This window comes from Netta rufina (assembly GCF_964035555.1).
Source record: "Netta rufina genome assembly, chromosome: 8".
Taxonomy (NCBI): Eukaryota; Metazoa; Chordata; class Aves; order Anseriformes; family Anatidae; genus Netta; species Netta rufina.
Genome location: NC_140131.1, coordinates 6796794 through 6824365, shown reverse-complemented (window position 1 = coordinate 6824365; position 27572 = coordinate 6796794). Strand labels below are relative to the sequence as shown.

The 27572-nt window shown below is 35.2% G+C and overlaps 1 protein-coding gene across 1 annotated transcript in view; it reads right to left on the bottom strand.

Annotated features, from left to right (window-relative positions):
* FAF1 (Fas associated factor 1) overlaps positions 1-27572 on the bottom strand; it is a 158226-nt gene that overhangs the window by 90210 nt on the left and 40444 nt on the right. The window contains exon 7 of the mRNA XM_084290700.1: positions 22272-22377. Coding sequence (XP_084146826.1) covers positions 22272-22377 — 106 coding nt within the window. The remainder of the gene's footprint in view (positions 1-22271; positions 22378-27572) is intronic.

The window sequence follows — 27572 nt, the reverse complement described above, 5'->3', positions numbered from 1 at the left end:
CTCAGTTTATGCTACTAAGACTTACGCTCTTGATGTATTTCTCTAACAGTGTGTTCTTCCACTCCTACCTGAACATGTTTCAGAATAAAATCTGATTCGGTTTCAAAGTATCATAAAATGTCTAAATCCCATGTGCTTAAGAGAAGATCTTTATTTTAAGTGGCAAACCTCCTTCTTTCAGTTTAACATATCATAAAGTAACTATTTTGTCATGTGTTTTTTTATCTCATTTCTAGACAACTGATAAAATATTTTTATGAGAGTGTATTTAACTGTTACTAGAGACAGCATAAAACCTATTTCAAATGCTTCAAAATGGTCAGTTTGAAGTTACTTGCAAAATTTAGACATATGAAATATATCTTGTGAAGCAAAGCAGAACTACTGTGCAGAGTTGTGCAGTACTACAATGCAGAAGAAATCCTCCAATACTCCTTCAACTTCAGTGCTTTACCTCTTTCTTCCCACCACTTTTACACCTAAACATCCCAGGAAGTCTGCTGCTTATTAGAGACATTGGTAGGCTTTCTCTGTAGTACATTTGCTTCCAGTACCAGACAACAAGATGCATCTAAAAAGGAAGAAGAGCCACAGAGTCTCACACCTTATACTTTTTTCAGCAGTACTGTAGAGTTGGAATGACAGGACAAATCCTAGCTTGACTTGCACTGCACCTTCTAGGGAGCTTACAACTGCATTAGTAACCCAAGGGAGAAATGATACGCAAAGTACATCATCTCTAAAAAACTGCTGGCATCTTTACTATACAAAAGAAATCATGGGTTAACTCAGAAACCCACCAATAACTCAACAACTGACTTTCTTAGTTGAACCTTGCTCAGGTTGTTAGTATAGAGTAGGTGGCAGACTCTTACATGTGAGAACTGAGTAAGAACTCAACACTAAAGTGAACTGTGGTATTTTTCTCAGTCACCCTAAGTATAAAATACAATAAATTATTTTGTGTGGTTGTGTTTGAACAGATGATGTATTGATATTATTTTAAATTCAAGTTAAACTAATTACAAAACAAGGTTTACTGAGCTGTTACTCAGCTTCTTATTAACAAAAAAAAATTGTCTGGTATTTCTTCCATCTCATTTTCATGTCTACCAAATTTCCGCTTCTTTTGGGGCTTTTCTTCACATCAACAGCATCCAGAAAGAATATGAAATTCATATCTGTTTTAACCAAGAAATGACTGTCAGTTTCACCTTGAAAAATAAAATTATGCAGACAATCTGAAGAGTCTATCTACACACCAGTTAGTAACTAATATTGCTACATTTAAGATATATAAACATAAGGTACCTGATTATACTATTAACAAGCACCTCTCCAATATATACTTTTTTTTTTTTTTTTTTAAAAAAGAGAATTCAGCCTATTTAACAACTCACTAACAAAGCTATTCCTTAGCTCATCCCTGCCATAACCTGCTCTATTCAGAAACATATGGGAAAAGACATTAAATAACCAGTGAAAACCATGGACTTCTGGTATTAGTGCTACACATTGCATACCCCTATTCATTATTCCACCTCCCTTGTTTAATCTATCATTAAGATTCAGTGACCCTACACTAAATTTAAAGCAGATCCTTCCTTCCTCCCATGCCTAAATTCACATACTTTTCTAGTTGGGGATGCCCTCGAGTATTAGCCACTCTACAGGGTTTCTCTAATCTCAGCTCTGAACTATGTTGTGCTATAGAAGCAAGAAATTGCAGGTTTACATCTTTAACTATGGAATCTTCTACCAAAAAAACACCCCCATTTACTTAATAAGTCTTTCATTTAGAGCATATTTAAAATGTACAAAAATTATACATTTCCCTCTATACTTCATAGATAAAAGTAGTAGACTACTTTAAAGGACTGCTTCCCTGTACCTGTGTCCCAAATAGAAATTTCATTGGAAACAATTTTAAAGCTTTCAGAAGTGTATTATAACATCTTGTAAGACCTAGATTATTCGCAAAGTCAATATGAAATAGTTTTTAATAAATAAATCAAGAAAATAGAAAGATAAGAAATCAGATATTCAATTTGCCTTAAAAAAAAAAAAAACAAAACACAAAAACAACAACAAAGGAACTAAAAATATATAAAGACCTCTGCCTCTTTCATTTCTTTTTATTGACACAGATTGCACTTCAACAGCAGTCACAGTACAGGTGAAAACATATTAAAGAGTTTTGAGAATAAAGGACAAGAATCATTATCATTAACATCTGTACGTATTTGTCAACTACACTCCTGTCTTCTTCTTCCATGATAAGGTGAAAATTGATCTTCACCAGAATTTTAAAAAGTTAAAGACAGTAGGACTGTGAGTGAAACAGAGATGAGATTCTGTTAACAAAATGAATTGGGCAAAGGTGAAATCTGAATTGTCTTCTATCTTCACTAAAAGAAGCTGTACAATTTTGTTTTGGTTTCATGAATAATAATATTTTTAGTATATTTAAATGTGTTTAAACATATGCCTTCAAAAAATAGAACAGAGTTAAAAAGAACAGCTTCAACCTGACCAAAGACTCTTCTTTGGCTCACATTTCTTTAGTTTCTCTGAGTCTTTCTACAAACTAGTCATCACTTGAACTAGTGGTAGATGTACAGGAGTCACATACATTTGTGGAATACAAAAAGGATGAGGGACAGATCAAATGAGTAAGATTTGTGTTGTCAAAAAACATGTGTTTCCTTTATTCAGGCTTTAAAGGGTTACTTCCAACTCCTGTTCTCTATTTGAAGTTATCAGGTAACAGAAGAATATAAGGAACAGTTAAAATAAACAGAGAAAGCTGAGAGCAACGCTGGAAAACCTGAAGATTGAGTTCTGCACATGAAAGAAAAATAAAAGTGTTACCAGAAAATGAGAAACAAAACCAGTAACAGGAACTTATAAAACTGGTAGATAGAAAAATATGGACATAAAAATAAGCTGGAACCTCTTCTAATGAAACAGCTTTCTTTACAAGCAGCAGCATCCATTTCATGAAGAAGAGAAGTCTTATTTTGCTGAACCCAATCTTTTTATCCAAGACATTGGCACATTCCTGCCAAAAGCTGCTTCACATCCATGCTTGGGGTGCCATTATGACAAAAAAATAGTCACAGAAACTGTCTAGAGAACAGCATTCTTTATCACAGGGAAAACTTTATGGGTTTTCACCAGATTCATCTTTTAATACTGAACATTCAAGAGAAAAATTCAGAATGTCTAATCAAATTCTTAAGAAGGGGTATGTCACCATTTGTTCTCACTCCCGGCAAGTGTCCAGGCTATTCAAATGGTACTTCTATTAGCAGGAATGTTTGACTAGGAAGATAACCCAGAAACCTTTCAGGACCTGGGCAAGACAGCAACAACTGGCAGAAAACAAATAAATGTTCGGATCACTTATGCTGCATTTTAAGGCAGAACTTTCAGAAGTTAAACAGCTTAATACTTTATATTTATTTTTATTTTTTTTTTGAAATACACACACTAAGGCTCCAGTCTTGCAACCTGTAGTTCAGGTACTCTTTCTGAAGATAGCTCGAGCAACACAGAAACCACACACTGCTGAAATAACCAAGTCCATCTCATGAAGACAGGGTTCACCATTTCCTGAACGTAAGATAAGTGCAATTTCACTAGTGTTTGACCAACATACTGTGGGCAATTTCCTCTACTGTAGATTTCAGTCTTAGAAAGCTTGCCATTTATATGCTGCACATACAGAAAATGTAAGGCCCAGTTAGAAAAATGCTAACCTGAGCCGTTCTGGCCATTTTCACTATTCTTCTGTACAAACCTGCCATCTCACTGAAACAAAGGTTTAAATAAAGGTTACCTTCATTGTTTAAACATATATATTATTTTCTTTGCATTCTTCAGTCTTAGCTTTACATGCAAACCTGTAATTTAAATGAGCAGTGAGCACTATTGCACTTAATGAAGAAAATTATTAGAAACTCAGCTACTCATTTCTCCAAAAACACCTTCAATGCTGCAGAGAACTAGCAAATTCCCCATCCTACTTATTCTTTAAAATAAAAGTAGAAACTTTGTATTACAAAACAATACTCACAGATAACAAATATTGAGATCAGAAAAAAAAAGTCTATTCAGCTCAAATTAACACATTTCTATAAATCAAAGCAAAATTTACCCTCGCTTTCTTTCCTGTTACAGAATTATCACCTCAGTAGCCAATAAAAAAGAAAGATCTAATGAGGTATTTCACTATCTCCCAAAGAAATATTTTCAGCTCTGTTTTTCTTTTAAGTGCTTGAAAGGCAAAGAGTAATGAATTGCTCCTGTGCGGTCTCTCTTATTATTGAGTTACAAAAAGAAAGTTATACCAAGTCTTTCTTTTTCACATACTTCAAAATATTATGTTTTTCAAATCTTGCCGCAACAATGGCAAATGAAGGCTCTGAGCAGAAAGGACAGTTATTTAACAGCAAACGAAGTTCTGTTTTGAGCTGTAACCTTCCTCACTTCTACTAATGGGGAAGGGGCTGAGGTGACTTTGGTGAGTCTCCTGGACTACTTCTACCTCTCAGGATAAACAGCTTTACAGGAGACAAGCAAGCACCTTCTAACCCTGAAAGCATCCACACACATCACGAGGTGCATGGCCATGAGATGGGGAAGAGGAACCAGTTATAGTCTGTCAGGAACAAGTCAGAAACCTAAAGAAAGACTAAGACATTCTGCTGGTCAGTCACCAGTGGAAAGAGGATGCCCTGGACCTACAATTGTTTTCAACAGGACAGTGAAATCAGAATCACCTTTTTCATGATCTATGTGAGAACACTCAAGTGTGCCTCTAGTTTTCTCCTAAGGGGATCAAACGTATCTTGTAGGCAGGCTAAAAAGACAAAAGATTGGGAATAGCACATTTAGATATGGAATAACAATGCCACTGTTTTCTGAACTAAAACATCAGCCTTGAGTAACTCCAGCCTAGAAGGTTTTGAGGATATCTGCCAAGATCTCCAGTAACACCTGCATGAATAGCAGTTCTGACACACTCAGAATCAGAAGTAGCTCTTGGGCAAGAGGTGAGCTGTGGTGTACAAAGAGGAATCCGGCAGGTTAAGAACCACAGACTGACTGACCTCCTCGAGCAGTGAAACCTGGTCAGTACCATCAAAACTCTCCCATGAATGTGAAAACAAAGGCATTCGGACCCCCTATTTTAAAGGAGATGCATTTTCAGATTGTAGACATTTTAGATATTTGGAATAGTTTCAAGGAAAGAGGATTTTACAGAAACAAGAGGCCATTATTAAAGCCCGGTGGATTGGAAGACCCAAAAAAGGCTTGCCTGCAGATGTCTTGTGAAAACGAATTCCTGAAGAGCAGCAGGAAAAAAGGTTGCAGAGATGGCAGAAAGCCAACAAAAAGCTAAGAGCTGCTGGTAATAGTGTCACAGAAACAGGCATCTGAAATTGTAAATCCAGACCAAAAGAAATGTGTGTAATCTGTCACCAATGCTACAGAGAAAAAGGACTGATCAGACTGAAGGATAAATAGGTCGGTCTTTTCCAAAAAAAGGAACAACAACAAACACACAAGCATTTTGAAAGCAGAGACTGAGATATCAGCTATTGAATACATCTATGAATACATCTATGGTGGCTGTGCCAATGATGATGCCCTGAGGACTCAACATTTATCATGGTTTGCAAGGAAGCCGCGGAAGTCATTCAGAGGCCTGTGTAGCTAGTACTGCAGCATATGTTTGACTTGCTGCATATTCTGAAAGCATCAGATGAATCTATACTTGAAGAAATACCCTCAGTTCCTCACTGATTTTCAAAAGGTCGCTTGACTTAGTGACAAAAAAAAAATAAATCTCTTTCTAGTCTTTAGTCTACAGGCAATCAGGCAATGGCAAAAAGGTAGCTCCTGTTCTTATCATCACCTCTTCAAGAGTGGTATTACTAATTTGATCACTGTAAGATTAAAATTTGGGATGAAGATTTTGAGGATACACTAATGTCACAATACTTTAAAATGCTTCCAAATGCTCATCAGACTTAGAAAAGATGTAAATCCAAGGCATAAGCAAGAAAGCCCAAATCTCATCCAAATGAATAACCTGAACCGTAGAAATGATATTATGCTTTTGTTTTTCCCGTGTCTACCTCTCAATCAGAAGATCTTGAGGGATATTTACTGTGAGGGATAGAGAGGGATACAAACGCATTTACATTTCAGAAAAAAACAGTGTAGAAATACTTGCAAATTAAACGCCTCTTTTTACTTTCTTCAGAGCTTTCCTTTTAAAAAAGAATCAATAAAGCTTCACAAGAGTAAACTGTATGCTGTTGTGCTTCCTGCATCAACATCAGTGCCAATTAAATTCTGAACCCTAAATCTTTATTGTTTCCTATTAGCTGCTAACCAGAACGAACACTGTGATTTTCTGAGATCCCAGGCTGAGACTTGCTCTAACAGCAGTTAGAAAAAATATTCCTGTTTTGACTTGTCTGCTGAGTAAGCTTGACATTGAAGCTACATGGTGGAAAATAAATACGTAATACCAAGATGTTAATTTTACAGAAGCACTTAACTTTTGTGACCACAATTAACACTCGGGGGGAGGAAAAAGCCATTGACAGGTCTGCCTGACTCTTGTTTCTGCACTGCTTCTCGGGCTCCCTTTCTGAGGGGCGGCTCAGCTCCCGCAGAAGGCAGGCAGCCGCTGACCCCAGGGGCTGCCTTCAAAGCAGCACATGGGGAGTCAGAGGGGAGCAGGATGACAGGGAGTTAAACACAGCTTTAAAATGACACTGACTCCCATCCAGGATCCGAAACAGAAGTCTGAGAGCAGACGGCTGCTGAGAAGAGCTCATCCTCGCCTCCTCCCTCTGCCACCCTCAAGCTCGGGGAGCACTTCTGTGAGGGGGCAGCAGGCCGCGGCTCCCAGAGGGAGGCCTCCGGCAGTTTTGAGGGACCAAATCTCATCTGTACAGGCAGACAGGAAGGCAGAATTGGCCCTAAATTTACAATGGTGCAAGGTCTTCGTTTTTGATAAAATTACCAGAAAAACAAGTTATCCTCAGGTTCGTTTTGGGAATACAGCTATTCGTAGTTTGCATAGACACTGATCCACATCTCTCGCTCATTCCCTTAGGTCACAGAAAAACTGTTGCAACACTGAATTCCAAAACACCATGAACATCACAGTGTGGTGTTTTCACATTTATTAAATAACAGCGGCATTTATCACTAAACTGATAAAGAACTAAAAAAGTTAACCAGGAAATCGTTTCACCAGTGATTAAAATGAACACAGCACGTTGGCAGAAATTTAAGTGTAAGCAAGTTTTCATTTATGATGGATATGAACGCAGAACTTTCTAGCAATTTCTAGTGTAACACTACATTTAAGTTGCCAAGCAATCAAAGAAAGCAATACAAAACTGACTTTTTATTCTTATTCCAATTGCATTACAGTATGTTAGTCATAATTCACAAATGGGAGAACAAAGTAACACAAGTAATTGAGAAAGATCTTAAAAGAAGTCACAAGGCTTTTTTAAAAACAAACAAACAAACAAAAACACTCTGAGAAGTCACTGCAGAAAGAAATCCAGGAGAGGAGCTGAAATGTCTAAAGTATATGCCATTTTTCTTTTTTTTTTTTTTTTAACTCAATATTATAGTGAAGGTAATAACTGTTTGCTACATCCCATGGAGACCATAATAGGTCCTCAAAGTCCTTATATACACACCCGAACATGTGTGTCTGTAGGGAAAACATTAAGCCCAACATATTAACGTGGTAAGAGTACTGACAAAAAGGCATGCTTTCAAGGTTTCCTGCAGGTTCCACATTTGGCACAATAGCACTTGGGGTTACTTTATTGCTTTACAACCAGGAGGGCTGGTTTTAGTATGGACTGTAGTTTCTACTTGCTTGCATAGTGAAGATGGGACTCCTGAAGGAACCGAAGTTTTGCTCTCTATCAGATGCATGCATATGACTATTAAGTGTTTTGTAAATACAGGGATTTTACTATGATTTATTTATCACATATTAAATAATACAGGATTCAAAACATTTTTTCCTCACTAAAGATAAGGCCTTACTTTGCTTTAAGTCCATCTAATTCCTACTCTGTTTATGTTAAAAGAAAACCAGCTGCCCTTCAGATAAATAAGAATATTCACACAACAGTTCATGCTGGTTTAACTAGACCAGATTAAAGTACACCTTCATTTTAAAGCTATGCAACATTTTTGCACTTAACAGATCTAAGTTGGAAACCACTACTAAATTAGTGTTATATTCTCTAAGTTTTTCTCAACACTACAACTCAGAAACAATCATAAAGGTGGCAAAGAAGTTTTTGCTCTTCAAAATCTAAGACCATCATAAATGGCAACCTTAGAAAATGCCAGCTAACTACTGACTAAACCCAACCTGTTTCAAGGATAGAAACGCCTAACAAAACTTAACAGCTAAGTAATAAATCTCTCTGAATCAATACATTTGGAACTAATTCAAGCTGATTAAAGAAGCAGATAACATTAAGAATTAAGATGCAGAGCACACAATATGTAAACATCAAACATAAAATATTATTAATTGTTATATACTTTTCATGTATTTGCACTACACGTATTTCAAATGCAAATATTAATTTGGAGAGAAATACGTACTGTATATGCACACACTGAAACAGTTTGCTCAGCTATAATGCATCAATGGTTATTTGACAAGTTATAGCATCACAAGCTGCTCTTTCGCATTTTCAGCTATTCCGCTATGTTTTTTCCCGGCAAAGATGCTAAAAAAACCAACTGACTTACAGATCCATACTAGCAGCTCCTCCTTGGAACCACAAGGATACTCCTAATTATACAAAGTCAGTGTGTAAAATATACACTAAGAGAAAGACACCAAAAAATAAAAATATATATTCTAAATCCTAGGCAAGTGCAATATTGACCTATGTATGGTAGCACCATGAATAACAATTTAATTAATAGAAAAAAAATCCATTTGACATTCATATAATAATCCATGAAAATTATCTGTTTCGTTCCTCAGTGCCAACTAGATCTGACCCATAAACTGAAACAAGGGAAAAAAAAATGAAATTGGATTTGCAGTTCTCTTCTGATAGCAATGTCTTGAGATCATAGATGCTTATTTCAGACTGCATGCTAAAATTATCATCTACTTCAAACAGTTTGGAAGAGACATTTAATTTCCAAGTTTTAGTGTTCCTCACTTTAAGCTGATCTTAAAAACAAGTAATGAAACAATGCTATTAATGCACTTCTCTAAAAGGAAAATGCACTTCTCTAAAAGGAAAACTATACATTTTGGGGTATTGAAAAGGGTTCTGTTACAAAAACACCTGACAAGAAAGTTCAGTTAACAACATCTCAATTGCTACTGCAGCAGTCTGTTAAACATTGGCTAAACCTAGCAACTGAATTTTTGTGACTATGCATCTCAAACTGGATTGTCAAACAATATTCGTAGAAAACATGCCACTGAGTAACTGCAAGTAGCTTCCCAAATTTAGCTAGTTCTACTGGGAAATTCTAGGAACAGAAAAGGCCGCTTTATTGCAAAATCTCTCTAGCACTGATCACCAAAATGTTCTCCTTCAGACTGAAGTTTAATATATGACTTTCATCATAGTCTAAACTCTATGCGATATCCACTTCTTATTACTTGAATTTAGAAAAGAGTTCAAATATTTCATATATATAACAAGCTGACTTCCAGTTTTCTGACACAACGAAAAAGTTTCAGTTTTTTTTTTCATTCCAAAGAAATGTTCTTTTCATGGTGCAGAATAGCCCACATTCGTCAGCAGACTTTATTTTTCTATTTAGGTATCATTATTTTGGAATTAAGAGAATTTAATTTTTGAGACATTATTCCTTTGTATATATTACTTTGGAACAGGTGGAAAAAATGTGAAGAACATAGAGATTTGGTGCATCACAGACCTTAACCCTAACATCTCTTCTTCCTCTCCAGGAAAGGTAGATCTGTCTTGTATCTGGATACATAATTCATCTGGTATCTAATAGCTCTCTTGAAGATTCTCATGTTACTATTGCTGAGGGTTGGTCCCGATGAACTCTTGAGGTCCCTTTCAACCCCTACAATTCTGTGATTCTGTGATACTGTCATTTGAAACCATAGAAAAATATCTGAAGACCTTCACAGTATTGGAAAGAGATAAGCCTCAAAAAAAGAAAAAGAAAACGGGAAAGAAGAATACAAAGAACAAGGACTTTTAATATTTTTCTACAATTTGTCTGCTCGGAAGAGATATTCCCTTCCTAGAAAGCCGTACTTAGAAAATGGCAATGAGCCTGACCAGCTGGTATCACACAGCGTACCCATACATGCATTACTCCAATCCCAGCAAAAGGAGATGGAGAACACAATAATGAATCCTAGGAACAGACAACATTTCAGTGATCTTATTCACGGCATCAGGGTCACATGCAGCACCCAAAATATCTCTGCAATTTATTTTAGGAGAAACAAAGAGAGAAAGGTTTTTGTGTTCTTAAATTTCTTTCATTCATTTCTGATGACAGATTACATTTTATTGAACTTGGCAACTCTAAAAGAGTAACCTTTATTTTAGAAATCTTCTGAGTTATATTTGTGTGCAATCTTTAGTTTATCTGTAACCACAGAATTTCAGTTCAACGTCTCCCCCTCTGTGTCTTGCACAAACTGTTTGCACTTACCCACAAAAAGTTCCTCTTTTGAGGCAAGAAGAGCTTATTCCTGAATAATTCAAAAGTAGGGAAGCATAAGAAGTGCTTAAATTTATATGGGAATAGTTTTGTGTTGACAATTTCAACTTTAACTAACAGTCTCTTTCACCCATCCTGCTTAAAAGGTCTTGGCTCCTTTTTTATTCTGTGCATTGACATTGGGCTGGCAGAGAAAAGGCTAGACTGCAGCTGAGAACATCCCCTGAGCACACAGCTGAGGACTGTGACCACCAGGCAGCTTGGACAGGGATGACTAACAGCAGTGACAAATCTCTGACATTCTGCTCAAAAAGAAGCAACAGAATGGTGAAATAACATCCTTTTTTGTAATACAAAGCAGTACGGTGCAATTTCTATCCCTGGTGATAGGTAAGCTGTCAAGTCAGACAGGTCCATTTTAGTATTTCATGGCTGGATCTCATGAGGCCAAGGATAAATATGGAAATTCACAAGGGTATGTTGTGAGGTAGGGTGAAAGTTTCATTTTTGATGAACCAAAAGTAGTAGACTGAGATTAAGCTTGAATGGAGATGTCTTTACACTCCTTAAATCTTCTTGCAAAACACTAAGTTGTAGCCTATGGCTATGTCTATGTTAGCTCACCAGACAATGCAGCAGGAGATCTGCAGAGAAAATCAGGTGGCGATGAGCACTCCTTTACGTCGCTGGTTTTTCACTACTGACCATTTCCGGTCTGGTCCTGTGGACTGAATGTCTCTCAGAAGTTGGAATTCATAAATTGTTTATCTTCTAGCTCAGTTTGATCCTAATGGAATTCAGTCTGCACACTTGGACTGCTCCATCATGCAAGCTTAAGCCCAATAAGTTGGGCAAATGGGAGACTTTGAAAGGACTGCACAGTCTGTGAGAGTTTCTGTAAGAAATTCAAACGTCATCTAATAACCTTTTTCTCTTCCAAAATACAATGAATTAATTAGGTTAAGTCTTTATGGAGCTGTTCTGCACTTGCCATTAGCTGGGAAGATGGACTAAGAATATTCTCTTCTGAACAAACTTTATATTTGTTTGTGTTTGTTTTTTTAAACTGATACAATAAGAAATAATTCATTAACTCTTTCCCAGGTCACAAAGTTCTGTTTCACTAAATGTAAGAACAAAGAATGTAATGAAACAACAAAAAGCCTTTGGTTGTGGTTCAAACTCCTTTCCATTCAGCACCTATGCCAAAGCTCCTCTTCTCCTTTCACAAGGCCATGTTCCCAGTTCTTGCTCTAGAAGGCATTCTCTTGAAATTGCTGGTTGTCCCATATATTTTCTTGATATTGCTAGTTGTATCGTTCTATTTTCTTGCCTTTACTCCCAGTTTTGTTTTGCTTTATTTTCTACCTTTTTACCAGTCATACAATGTAATGGTGGCCAAAGGAATCTCAACGTGATTTTGTTTTGAGCAGTTGTGTGGGTTTTGAGGTGAATAAATCAACTGCTGCACATAACTCATGCCCTGAAGAATTGTATATGAAGCCAGAGAAGACTGAAGTCAATAGGTTCACCAAAACAACAACAGCATCACTGGATATACATGTTCATCTTTGTGTTGGCTTGGGGGGGTGGACATTAAAATGATCAATAATTGAAATCCACTGAACTGAGCTCAAGAGGAGCAGGAAAATGATTATTTTATCTGCAAAACAAAGGAAGAGTCAGGGGGCACTGAACTGAAAGCTCCTCTCCTTGTTCCTACGCTGTTCATTATGTTAAAAGTGAAATACCCAATGTGAAAGCAAGTTCTGCAGAACCATGAAGTAACCTTTGGTTAGAACATGCACGATCCACTCCCCAAGTGGACTGAAAACGAGCAGATTTCATACAAGAGATCTGCTTATACTGTGCTTACAGCCTACTGTGAACACCCCCCTCAGAAGGTCCTTAGTATGCAAGATCAGCTGTTCACCGAAATGATATGCAAGTACCCACTTGATTTGCTTAGGTTGACTGGATCTTGTGGCAGTTACTCCTTTTCTGGAGGATTTGGTTTTCTTTCCAAGCCTTGTTTTCTCCTACGCCCTTATCTCGCTCTGCTTTAGAGCTCATCTCCACCATACTTGAAGGAGGTTTGACCTGAGACTCACCTCTACCTGTTTCCATTTACTTCTGTGTCGCCAGATGAAGTCTCAAACAACTCCTGGTGCCATACACACTGTGATGCTTCTCTAGCTGAAAACTGTGTGGTTTCATTTATATATACATTAAGGATGATGTTTTACACTTGTTATACAACTTATAGCATTCCTGCTGTCCACTATTATTTCTACGCAACTTCGAGTATTATTGCTTTCAAAACAAGGTAAAAAGAAGTTCATTTCAGTCTGCAAATCTATGCTGGGGAAAATAAAGTAGATTCAAGGCTTGGTACAAACCCAAAAATTGTGATCAAACTATATAGTTAGTAAATTGTTTGTCTAAATCTTTCATGTATGATGAAAGATTATTATCATAATTCATTAGCAAATTACAGACTTTGTAATGCAGGCAGTCACAAATTTGGCTTTGTATCAATCATTTTAGACCAGCTGGGTAGAAATTAACACAACTCTGGGATACATAAAATGAAGTGCTCTTTCATTTTTTAATTCACTGGAAACTTTGAAGGAAAGAAAAGGAGCCTTTTCAAAAATGTCAATTTTCCCTGATTTTTGTAAATTATTCCATTTCACTATAGAGATATACACAGAATAATTAATGTAATTTAAGACCACAGTAATCAAAATAAATATGATTTGTATAAAGTAAATGCAAAAGAAAAAGAAGTGAAGTTTAAAAAAATCCTTTTCATTGTTTCTGAGACAATCATACATGTTAGTGATCACTGGAAGAATGATTAAGTAAATACAAAAGCTAATAGCTTTGCTCCTCACAAGATACAATATTGTCAAAATTCTTGCTCCAAGCTTTTTCAGTCGGCTGAGATGACCCTGTACGAAAATGCTTGTTTTGATTATGTCTACTTTGCCTAAGCTACAAGGCCATGTATAGTGACAGCTGCATTTGGAAGCAGCTTAAAACAAATTTTATCTTAGTGGCACCTAATCCAGAGACTGGTACAAGCAGCATGGAAAAGTCAGTGTCAAAATTAAACAATGAAGGCTTTTCTAGGAACAGATGCTTTTTGCCTGCAGCTGTAAAAACCTTAAAACAATCCTATACCCCACTGTCTGGTCACGCAACTATCACAAAGCAAGGCATAAATTTTGCCACTTATTGCAAATGTTTGCTGAGAGCTTCTATAACCCCTTTTAAAAACAGTAACAGGGATTTATTGAGGGTGATTATGAGGCCATTTTATCCTTTAAATGAGTGCAAGGCTCTTCAATTTATGCTCATGATTCTCAGTAAAAATACAAAAGACTAACTTTTTAAGTTTGTGTTTTACAAAGACATAGGAATATAACAAAAAAATGATAAAAGATGTGTTTACTGAAGAGATAGTGCACTGCCTCACTACAATGTTATGGACTGGACAAAGACAAAAGTTATTAATTCACAGGTGAAATGGCAACTGAATATTTTCTTTGCATAATGATTACAGAATTATAGAGCTACCGTTACACTATTGCTAAGATACTGTAGCCCATTTCAGTGTCTTACCTCTAAAACTACTACGTTAAACATTCTCATCACCTCAACCCTCTATAAAAATTACTCTCTCTTAAATGAATGCACTAATATAGCTTATATTTAGGTTTAAACTTTATCTTGCTGAAAAACGTCTGTAACTGAATGAATAGAAGTAAAGCATCGGTTCCCAATTAAGTGAGCAATTTACAATGTCACGAATCTAGTTGTGTTCCATATGAACTGAAGAGGTTTTTAGATTAGCTTCTGTTGTGTATTTAAAAGTGATAGCACCAACATGATTTACATAAGTACAATATTTTCAAATATTTTCTCACCAAGCAAGCACTCTAAAATTGTGAAGTGTTTCCTTTCTTACTCAAGTTAAAAAAAAAAAAAAAAAACTTTTTCCCGAACAACAGTTCATTAGCACCTCACTATTTATAAGTATAATTGGGTTGTTTGATGAGAAAACATGAGAGAACACTGTGCCTACTATAATTCGCACAAATAGAAATTTCATTGTTTGAAAACAAATCAGCAATTTAATGATTTTTTTTCAAATATAAGTGTATATCATGCAATAATAGAAGTGATCATACTATAGTTAACATAGGATAGAAAGGTTAATTCATGGTCTGGTACACTTCAATTTACAAGCTGTAAATTATTTTTTTAATTGTGAAAAACATGAATCTTTCATTTTTGATTCAACTAAATAGAGTTTATACAAATAGCAGGGCTATTCTGTTTAGCTACAGAGTATTGCTTTCCCACTTTAAACAGCCCTGGAACTAGGAACGTGGCTGTTTAATATGTTCATAAAGCTGCTTAGGTTCTCTTGTCATTACATGCTAACACCTTTTTAATAGCTAGCATTATGATAGAAGCAGAAAAATTCCCCACCTCTGAAAGTAAAACAACAAATATTCAGAATCAGAATAGTAAGTGATGGTTTTAATGGCAGGTTTTTAAAAATTCAGGGTTTTAAATTAGGTCTTGATCCCCAAAATCCTTAGCATCTTTAAATTACACAAGCAAAGCCATTCAATTCAACGTGATTACTGGTAAAATAAGGACAACTCACATGACTGAGCATTTATGGACCAGAACCTATAAGCAAAATTATAACAATGACTCCTCATTACTTTCAAATTCAAATAAATTGATCCTTATCTTTTGAGAGTTTCTGGACATTTATGGACAGAGTGCAACAGAGACAGGGAACGAAAGAAAGAAAGAAGAGGGAGATATAAACATGCACCCAGAACTACAAGCGTCGACAAATCGAAAGCTAACAGATGTGTGACTTCTAATTAGTTATAATAATCTGTGCTGCAACGCCAGTGGAACAAGCCTCTCCTTCCTTTGGAAATTAAACTGCCTCCTTTGGAAGTTTTAAACTCTCTGGGTGCTTCTAAATTTATGCAAGAAAAAAAATGTCGCTTTCAGTAAATTTTAGATATCTACAGTGATAACTTTATGAAAGGAAAATATTAAATTATAATTATCCTAAACAGACACAGTCTTGTGAAACTAACCCTACATTCATATGAAAATACAAAGCATTGACTATAATGAATTTGATTCATCCTTGGACACAAAGCTTTACCACAGTAAACTCAGTCAACTGTTGCTCTTGCTTTTATATTCATAGTACTTAAATAGCGCACTTTAAAACAAAAAAAACTCCAATTGGCTTTTCATACATCCACCCTCCCCAAAAATAACGCACTTGAAAAACCCAAATGATATGAAAAGGCTTCAAGGCCTCTTTTCTCCTTTTCACAGCACTTTTTTTTTTATTTCTGTTTGCAGTAATCTGCCTTTCACTTTCTCATTGCTACAGAACAAACGAGGAGGCTCAGCACTTTGAAAAGGGGGCTCAATGTGTAATGGGTCCACTAGAATTAATTTAGTTGCACCAAATCCATTGAGCAGCGAGGTTTTTTTCTCTTCTCAAATCATTTTGAGTCGGACGCAGCCCCCAGCCTTTGTAATTCTAGTAAAGCACTTAAAGTGCACAGTAGGTGTTCATCAGGACCATCTGGTCAAAAGCAAAACAAGCTGCTGATTTTGCCTTTGAATAGAATGAAGCAAGTGTGAATTAGTCTCTTCAATTAGCACTATTACAACCTGTCAAGTGCATATTGTAAAACAGGATTATTACAGTATTGGTCACCAGTGCAATTATTTACTCTCTGCCTTTTCTTGCATATAAAAATGTCCATGTTTACTAGTTTTTGATAAGTGGAGATCGGTTCTTTAATGATATGCACGTCCAAACCCACTGAAAGCAGATTACAGGTTATGAAACATATTCGGGCAGGAATATGGTAAGCTTCATAATTAAAGCGAAGTGAAGGAGAGCCCTGCCATTACCTCCGAGCGCTGCTTCTGTTGCATGAAAAGGGAAATGGTTGTATACCTTCAGCAGTACAACCTCTCAGAAACGGATCTCTAAAGTCAGATATTGAGATATTTTAAATGCCTAATAAAGCTGTCACTTGGAACAGGTACAGAATAGGTATTTCCCTCCTTCTTTCCCAAGCAACTTCATTTTCCATGTAATCCATAACATGATCACTTACAAAGTTTATCCCAGTCTTTTCGGTAAATGCAGTGTAGTTTAGCAATGTGCTGGTTTTCTTTTTCTAAAAAACTCTCCCCCCCAAAAAACAAGAAGCTGATTGAGCTTTTTAAAATAGATTTCTCTCTCCTTGTTTAAGTCAAAACACAGCTAACTCATTTACCACTGCAGAACACTGATGGTATCACAGTGATAGATGCTTAAATTACATATAATGTTGTTATTACTGTAAATTGAATATAGTTTTTACATACATTTCTTGAGAAAACAAAAAAAATGTGCAATTTTCGCAAACATAATCTAAGTATCAAATACAATCAATATAGCCACAACCTATTTTACTAGTTTTCTGATACTAAGAAAATAATTGAACAACAGTGTGGAATGTCTGTGCATCTATTAAATACAAAAAGAAGTGTTACTGATTTTTATCAGCATAAGAATAGTTTTTAACTATTTTAAAGCAATTAAAAATCTCAAGAATATAACATCTGTTCTGAAACTGTTAATGTATGCACAATATTTGGAGATGGTTGTATTATTATGTCTGGCAAATGTATTAAATTACAACTTTGTAGTTACGTAACTGCAAAGAACAATGTTGTCTACACATACATTTTGTGTCCCACCACCAATGTCTGACCTTTCCTATGGGTGATCTCAGACAACAGTAATTGGTTTGAAAATATTTTGTACAAATACCATAAATCAGATGTAAAAAAACCTACAAAACCTTCAGCTGGATTTTTTTTCTGTATGTTGAAAGCAATTAGTCTGCTCGCCTATATTTATGTATTGCAATTATTTAAGCCCTTCAAATCATTTTTTTTGCCTGCATGTACATAAATGTTGCTTTTGTATCTTGTTTCACATTCATAAACTTATCAAAAAAGTTTTTACAAATTCAGTACAAAGGACTTCAAACTGTCTTTAGGGTCTGGCAACACAGAATTTATAGTTTCTCTCATCCCAAGCAGTTCTGTGTACAAATAGTTCCTCCTCCTGCCTGTAGTGCTATTGGATACATTGCTTTTCTTATTCCATCTTAGCCAGTAAGTCTATAGGGAACAAAGAACAAATACATTACCTATGACAGGTGACAGGGATGCTAAGATACTAGCCTCTGATTAGTTTATTGGCTAAAGGAATGGAATAAAGAGCAGATGCAGCTATGCAAAGGCAGCCTGTATTTAGGGACCCATCCTTGCATTGTTTGTACAGATTTTATGTTTTACTAGGAATTACAGAACCTAGTACATGCTTTATCTAGTATTCTCAACTGGAATCTCCAACAGTTAGAAAAAAATATAAAAAAAAAAATCACTGATCTCCAAGAGGCCTGATGTTTCTGCATATTTAACTTGTCCACCCTTTAACAGCCACAGCTTGTGTACACTGGATACTTCTGTAATCCTGCACACAGGAATCACAAAAAAGGCTTCAAAGTCTTTACCGACAGTAAAACAGACAAATGCAAACTCCTTGTTTTTAATGGAGGTATCCAGTTTGATAAAATTTACTGAATTTTTTCCCATGTCGCCGATTAAAACAACAAAAAGTGCAAAGCGTGCTTTTGTGACAGAGAGGTTCTCAATTCAAAAAGTTTTCTGCAAATTAGTTTGACTGTGTATACTTCAGGATAGGAGTATCCTTGCCATGAAATATCATTTCCATGAAATATTTAAATATTCCCCCCATGTAAAGGGCTGTCTTTCACCTCTATCAAATAATGCAACTACAACTTGAAAAAATTGAAACACAGCAAAAATATTATTTTTAAAGTAAGTTCATCAGAATAGCCAGAAAACAATTTATGTTAAATAAGGCAATGCATTAAATATATGCATATTTAGCAAATAGCTTGTTAAATCAAATTTTAAAAGTTCTCTTACTTCAGCAAGGGATAACCTCCACAAGTTATTTCAGCAGAATAAACAGTATGTATTCAGGCAGAAAACTTGTTTTAGTCTTTTATGTATTAGCAGTTCAAATTTGTTAGAACTGTCCTTATTTAACCATAAAATACATTGGAAATGTATTAATTTACAGTCTCCAAACTGGCACAAACCCTACTAATTTCCCCTTAAAATGCGGATCATGGAAAAAAGTAATCATGATATTTCCCAGAACAGTATCTGCCCAGAATTAATTTAATACTGCAATTTTACAAGAACAAACAGATGTCAGAAACCTGTGACACAGATTAATTTGCAATTTAGGCCAACATGTTATCATTAACTTTCTAACTTAACCACTCCCCTGCTTGACTCACCAAAAAAAAATAAAAAAATAAAAAAATCCAATATCCAGTTCGATAATTTAGGTTTCGTTTTTTATTTCATTTCTAAGTTTCCCTATAGGCTGATGAGCCCGCATCAATATAATTGAGAGTAACTTAGATTTTTTAAAAATGAGAAATTATACCTTAATATGTGAAGAGTTGAAGATGCAGATAAAGCAAGTGGGGAAAAAAAAAAAAAAAAAAAAAAGCATTTTCATGTATCATCCAAAATCCAAATACGATTTAATACAAGAGAAATTGTGGAAGCCAACCTGAGTACTACAACTTCAGGCTTCTCACATTAGAGATTTTTCAGTCAGGCTGCTTCCCTATTAAACAGCAAGATTTTTTATTTTTTTATTTTTTAAATAATAAATCATTTAAATATCATTTACTATTAAACATGTATTCTAAACAATTAAAACAGAGAACTGAAGCAACAGTAATGCACAGCAGATAGCTCACTGAATTCTGCATTTAAACCTTTGCAAAATATTTATGACAGTTTTGAAAGGGTAGCGGGATTTTAGGAAAACTTGGAAAAAATGTTAGTTCTGTAAATTTTAAGGAAAAGATAACAACAAACCTAACAACTAGCCCTAGAGAGAGAGTTGCACCCAACTGTGGCAAGCAGTAGAACATTTATAGAATTTTAAATATTTCTTTTAATAATTGATGTAGTCATTTTGAATCTTTCTGCATAGGATATACCATGTGAGTAGATTGCATTAACACTGCTTAAACACTTCAACTTGTCAGTATGGCCAACTCGATTTCTGAAATATTTGCAGTATTTTCCCATCGAAACAGTAATAAAGGTAGAATAAATATATGCCACTGCTTTATAATCACTGAACATTAATGAATATTTTATGTCTTTTTAAATCTCCCTGTTTAATTTAAAAGGGTGAAATTAAGTCTCCTCCCTGCAATATGCCAATTATCTGTAAATCAAACAATAACTTGGCCATTATACTCCTTTTTGTTAATATACCAGAAGCTAATTTGAAAACACTGAATGGCATTTTTAGGTAATAATTGAATAGTCCTTCCTGCCCTCTTGTGGTTGGCAACTGCAACTTCCATGAAGCTTTTCCACGATTACGAAAATATACCAGAAGGAAAGTAAACTATTAATTTGTTAAAGTGTGAACATGAGAGTGAAGGAAAAAAAAATATCTATTGGTCTCTGGAAACAATTGAGACGTGGCATCGAAAAGAATGAAAGGTATCACCAATTTCTCCAAATCACACAAAGTAACTAGATTTCAAGCATTTGCTACAATGTTTGCTCTATGCTAAAAGAAAAAAAAAAATTAAAAAGTCATTAGGGAGTTAACATACAAAACAGCTCTTGTTTTCTGTAATTAGACAAATGTTCGCCAACCCTTTTACCTCAGCCAAGTCCCCAGTGATTTCCACAAGACTTTGTATAGACATATTCACCTGTTCACTATCAAGTGCACAAGTCCACAGTTTTTTTTCATTTTACCCTTTAAATTAATTATCTTCATAATTTTATACACAATATTGGACGTGATACGTAGACACAAAGGAGCAAGGCAAATAAAGGTTTGATGCTCATGCTAATAAGGGTATGGGGTGGTAGACTCAGGGGGAGCTTTTGGTTGTTTAAGGGAGAAAATTGTAACTCACTTTTAAATTGAGTTGACTCTGTACAATAACATGCTGACTGTAACCTACCATTAATAACAAGAAAATTTCAGTGCATGTAAAGCCTAAATTCCCATGCACCATCACAGCTTCCTGGGTCCTTTAAGACTGGAGAGTAGTAGTTGATATAGCATAGATAAAAATAAATGGGTGATACGTATGTGTGATATGTTTTCTTCTAGAATCTCACAATTTAAAAATACAAGTAATTTGAAGATTTATAGAAATAAATTACTAAAATATTAATTTTTAAAGAGTAAGAGCTTGGCCCCTCAAAAAACAAACTGATGCAACTTCATTTGTGTGCTTGTATTAAAAAACTAACAGAATTTACTATTGAAGGTTTAGAAAGGTAAAATGCTTTCATGCAGAGGATAAAAATAGAATTTACATCTTAAGAATAAGGTTCGCAATGAAAACAAAACAGTGATTACTTTTCACTGTTGCATGGGCTATTTCTCTGATATAAAGATGTTACAGGAACTTAAAATAATTCTTTCTACAATGTCACCTCACCTCATGAGAAAAACTTCCATAAAACGTCCTCAACAAGACTGAGAGAAGGCACAAATCAATAGCAAACACAAGATTAATGTGAAGAGCAAACGTTTAATCTTAATATGTTGTGAAGTTAATCCTTAAGATTCTTATTTCTAGATTGTTTGTCATATTTCCAGAAGTTAGTGGGTTATATGGGAAGTAATACTGAAAACATGTTGCCTTAAATACATCATGAAGCATCAGACAATATACAGACAATATCAGACAATAACCTTTGGCTTCAGAAAGGAATTAAAAATATGCAAGGACTGCTTGCTCTAAATTCTGAGCATCCCGATTCATGTAAGAGATATTTGTTTCTATAGAACTTAATTCTGATGAAGTTCTCTACAACATCACCCCTTGCTGGCCATTCGACAGAATGGCAGTGACATCCATTATACACAGAAACCATTTGGCTACCAAGCCAGGAAGAGTTAGAGCATTATAATAGCAACCAGCACTGGTAGAGGTGCCTACAAAATGGAGATGGAACTGCTTAACAGAAGGGAAGACAGCAAAAGGTTCAAGGGGCTTAAAAATAAAACGTAATTTGAACAACTGCCTTTCCTCGTCATTGTAGAGTACCTCAATAGAGGCTGTTCACATATTTTGCTATTACAATGTAAAAAGTAACATCTTTTCTGCATAACTTAATTGCAAACTTTTTTTTAGGCCAAGCTCTTTAATCAAGTTATCGCAATCTTCATGATCCAGTTGATTAAACCAAAAAGATGACTAATAAAATAAAGGAATTTCCAACTAGGCCATGTAAACTCTCTTTCACAGAGCTGGCATTAGCTATAACGAGCTACATTTATTCTTCAGCTGTGAAACACCACTCACCTCCTGAATGGTACTGCTTCCTGAGAAGTTGAGGTTGTACTCCCGCTGGACTTCTCGATGGGTGACAAGCAGCATGAAGTTTTGATTTAATGACTCCTGCAAGGCCCTGAAATGGTTGAAAGAAAAACAAGAAAATCAGGGATAAGCATGTTATAGCTTGTTTTACAGTTAGATGCAAAAACCCCAGGGTACCCTAAACTCTACATGGACAAGTCCAGGCACAACATTATCATCTCTCTTTTCACTCTTAAATGCAAGGAAGCATGCTGAGAATGACCAAAGGCCATTCCTGAACTCCTTCCTTAATAAGATGACTGCAGCCTTTAAAGCTCTTCTAATGTTAAATATTCTCAAAATTGAGAGTCACATTATCTTCACGAACATCAGGTATATTTAGCACTCATTATGCCATTAGGCTTGTAAGCATATTGATGACCAGACAAAACACCAAGCTACAATGCACGTTAAAAACTGATGGTAAGTAGAATAAGGCAAAGCATGCTCTCACTTCTCTAGGGTTACCTGAAGCATAAATCAAATGGAAATGCCTTAGTTTCATTCAAAGCACATAAACCCAGCTAATTAGAACTGGAAAAGTAACCACAGCAAAATTTCTCTTGTGGTTATTGACTATTTAGAAAAGTTAGTTCTGCTCAAATTATTTTAACTGCATATTAAAATCTTTAATAACATAAGCTAAAAGAAAATCTTAAGATACAGATTAAACAGGTCAACATTAAGTCACAAAGTTTTGTGTTTTTTTTTTCCCAGTAACAAAACATCTAGATGTTAAAAAGGCATCCTGTTTAATTAGGTACAAAATTATGCAACTATCTACTTTTCAAAACAGAAGACAGGACTTGGCTATAGACAGGGCAATTCTAGCTACGTATGAATTAATATAGGCTACAAAAATGCACTATAACATATCTTGCTACATTTCTAAATAGTATTTAATGCAGAGTTGACCTGTTCAGTGGCATATGGAATTAAATTGGGTCTATCTACTTCTTTTTTCCTATAACACACTCTTATAAGAATGCAAAATTTTTTTTCCTTCAGATCTTCACTGTTTGATGACACTTCACCATGCCATTCCTCTAAGCAATAAAGGACAAATTCTGTATGCAGATGAGCACAGCTGTATCTTAAGACACAAGAAGGCAAGACTGCTGGATTACTTGAGTCTTGATTTGTTAGTTTTTCCTTCTACTGCAATTACCGATCTGCACTTTGGCTGCTCAGATGGCAAGGAACCCATGCAATACTCAATGGATGCTTTAGCAAGAGATGCACTATTTGCTTTAGCATCTCAAGAAAAATTACCTTACAAACTCAGCAACATAATTTGGATTCTGTGACATCTTAAACATAACAATCACACACGACAAAACAAAATCATGAAGTGCCAGTTCTCTTGTCTTTTATGTGTTTTTGTAATAAGGAAGATGAATTTAATTATTTGTTAATGTTAGGTATGTTCAAATGTATGACAGACACTACATATGTAACTGAAATAATTAATCTACATCGAATGTTAACTTAGCTCCACTTGTCACAAAATCTTTTAAAAACAGGCTAGAAAAATTTAAAAATACTTCACAGTCCTGCATAGGAGAAAAAAACAGTCTGAAAAGATGCACACCTATTTTCAAAGGTAATTCTAATTTGATCCCTAACAGTAAGTTTAGCATTGCTGTAACCTTATTTTCTTTCAGCAAATGTTCCGGAGCAACTAAAATACACTGCTGTGCTTTTTCAGGTTCTGATTTTTTTTTTTTTTTTAAATACTGGAGGCAAGTGATATATGTAACTGTTCTAAAAATATTATTAATTACAGCATATGTGAATGACTCCGGATTCCATATGGGGTCACACAAGGCTCTATTACAGCTTTTTGTTGTTGTTTTTGACTTTCTGAAAATCTTTAGATGGAAACTGATAGCGTGATTCATGTTTTCATTCTGTAATTGATGTAAGCATAGAATGAAACAGGCTAGTTAGATCAAACCCTCAGTCTCTCACGGTATGCATAATACATACACTTAAATACCATCCAGATCCAAAATATGGTATGCTCAAGAAAAATAGATATGTATGTGTTCATAGGAAAGGTTTTCCATTTCTCTACTTCATCTGGATGTGATAGCAGCAAATATTTAGAAAAGAAAGAAAAAACTCTTCAAACACAGTTATTTTAAATTAAGTGCTTTAAAATTAAAAGCTTCAGTTTTCAAAGTAAGTAATGATTTTGACACCTCTACATTTTGGATTTCTGAACAAGACAAGCTAAACATTAAATATTGAGAATTTTCTTGTTAACATTCATAGCCAAATACAGTCAAAGAGCAGGCTGAAAATTAAGCTGGATAAGAAAAAAAAAATCACTTTTTCTTCAGAAAACAAAGAACATAATGAAGAATTGTACAGGATAATGCCTACATAGAAACATAGACTGGGTTAACTGACCCAATCCTTTGGGGTCCCATATCAAAACTTCATATGGCCTTGAAGCCAGAAGACATGGGCCACGTATGTTCTGAAGTCAAAGGGAGGAGGAGTTGTCGTGCACTTATGGGCAGGATGTTACCACCAACTCCTCCACGTACCAGCGCTCCCCTGTGAGACTGGGTTGGTTTGTACATGGAGCTAGAGAGCCAGCAGTGTCAGTCTCCTCCCAGATTTGTTTCCTCCCGCAGGGATTTTGGATTACCCCAAATTCTTTGTGGCAATAAAACTCTGACTCCAAACATAAAATAAATTGCCATAAAATTGCAATTTCAGCCATTAAAACTCTGATCAAATGCACAAAATGAAGTTCTTTAAGCAGGAGACTGCTCCTTGACAGTAAGCTGAACCTTTGCGTTCTCCCCCAATGCCTTTTTTTTTTAAATAAAAAATAAACTTTTTAAGAGATGCACATAACTGTACTAAGACGGCTGCTTTTGAACACTATGAACATTTCTAAAGCTATGGCTTCAGTGTTTGCAGCAGTTTCATTTTCCTGCAAATGCTATCAGTCGACTACAATCTTCCAAATGAAATATCTGCATTAAAAGAAGAAGAAGAAAAGAAAAATCAGGGCCAAACTCTATTTCCCAATGAAGTTAAGATTTATTTTTTAGTTTTTGCCATCAACACTAACAGAATTTAATTAATCTGCAGATTAATTAGTGGTGAAAGGAAATCAAATTCTAGAAACAGGTTTAAAGTAGGCCACTTCTGTCAGCAGCATCTCCCCCCTACTGCAAGCCCTAGCTCTCCAAAGCATTTGCTGATAGGTTATACACATTGATGTTACATTTTTTCCCCTCAGCTGAATGATTATGCTTTCACTATTATGCACAGGAGCCAAGGACACTTGAAAGTACTTTCAGGTACCAATCTTCCAATACAGGAAATCTGACAACACCCAAAAAAAGGAGCAAGTCTGAGAACAGACAAAAGAAAACAGACCTGAGCCCAGTCATTCAGTCATTGCTCTGACCAGTTTTAGCAAGAGAAACCTCAATCAGTTTAGGATTTCATATGGATTGCCTATATAGCCTTGGTTATCAGCATTATCACAATGAGTAGAAAGCTAAGCAATGGACCAGGATTCAACTGAGGTTGAAATTTATAATATGCAACCAAAACCACTCCTCCCTAAAACTTAAATTTCAAGCAACAGAAGTTGCTTGAAACTGAAAATACCAAATGCTCAATTAACAGTTGGGAAGGAGTTTATTCACTAGCTACTCCACCCAAATTCCAATACAGCACAATTTATAAACAAGTGTAATAAATTAAGAGAAACAATATTTCGCCCCAAAGTGTGTAATAACAAATGATGCTAAACTTAAGGGGACAGCAACTGTTCAATCAGTCTATGAAATGCTGAAGTAAGATGATATTAGAGTTTTTATTTATTATATTTTAAACTTTCAGCTTTACTATTTTTTTCTTGTGCTGTAACAATATAACATATAACAATATAATATAACAATATATAAAATCCATTTTTAAATGAATGCCTTAATGCTTTGATTTCTGATGTAATACTTCACTTAGTATTTTTCTTTGAAATTTTAGTAATATATATATTTTTTAACTTTAAAGCCAAAAGTGTATCTTTAATCAGCGAACAGCAAGTGATTCATTTCATTTCTTTTTTTTTTTTTTTTTTACTTCTCTATTTAAATGAAATGCATTCAGAATTAGGCAGTAGCTTCTTCAGTCACAAGATTTCCCCCAAAATCTCTGAATTTTATATAAATAGGCATGACACAAGGTAATTAACATTTCCATTTTAAACTTACAGATTTATACAAGCTCATGTCAACAGAAGTCCAAATTTACTGTAATTACAGATTATTTACATTAAAACAAAATAAGAAATCAGTATGTAAATGTAATGTTTGTTGTAGCTAATGCAGCAGGAGATGGTAGATTAGGTTCAAACAGCAATCAGTTAGCAAATCTGGCTAACATGTAAATGAGCAGAAGCCCTTCTGTTTACATTCTATTGCATTTTAAACTTCAGGATTTTTAAACTGTCTCATGAGCAGATGTGAAAATAAAACATTAATCTTACCATTCTTATTGAAGCTTTCAAAGTAACTAAAGCAAGGCACTGCTCCTGTCCAGCTAAACAGACAATACTAATAACTGGAGTTGCAGGTTACATCCTTCTTAATTAACACTCCGCAACAGTTGATAACGTACACCAAAACCCCATGCCACAACCACCACTGCTCTGCAACAACCTAAAAAGCACGTACTCAGCAAAACACAGACCCATTACTTGACATGTATATATAATTTTTATTCCTATCCACACAGATAATTACATTTCTTAAATAAATTACACTCACTTAGCAAAATCTAGTACTGTAATCATCGCCGAGATATTCATCTGGTCAAACAGCTTTTAGCTGCTTTGAACTTTCTGGTGATACATCAAGTATAAAAAAGAAATTAACATTTTCAGCTATTTAGCAAAAAATAAAAAATAAAGTATGAATATAAATTAAATGACATCCATTAATCAAAGTGACAATGAAGGAAAAAAAAAATATAAACAGCACTTCCCAGAACACACAAGACTGAAAGAGAAGACCATCAGGAAGACCTGGCTATGTGTCCAGACTCACATGCCTATGCTTTTGATGTTTCCCTTTATCGCATTGTCCTCACCCTTATTTCCTGAACTGAGTATTGCTGGTTTGCAAGAAGCACCTGAGGCACTAAAGGGAAGGAAAGCCACTGTAAGGAAGTGAAGAATCTAATCTGAAATGCCAGTGCCAGTAATCTCTCCCCTAG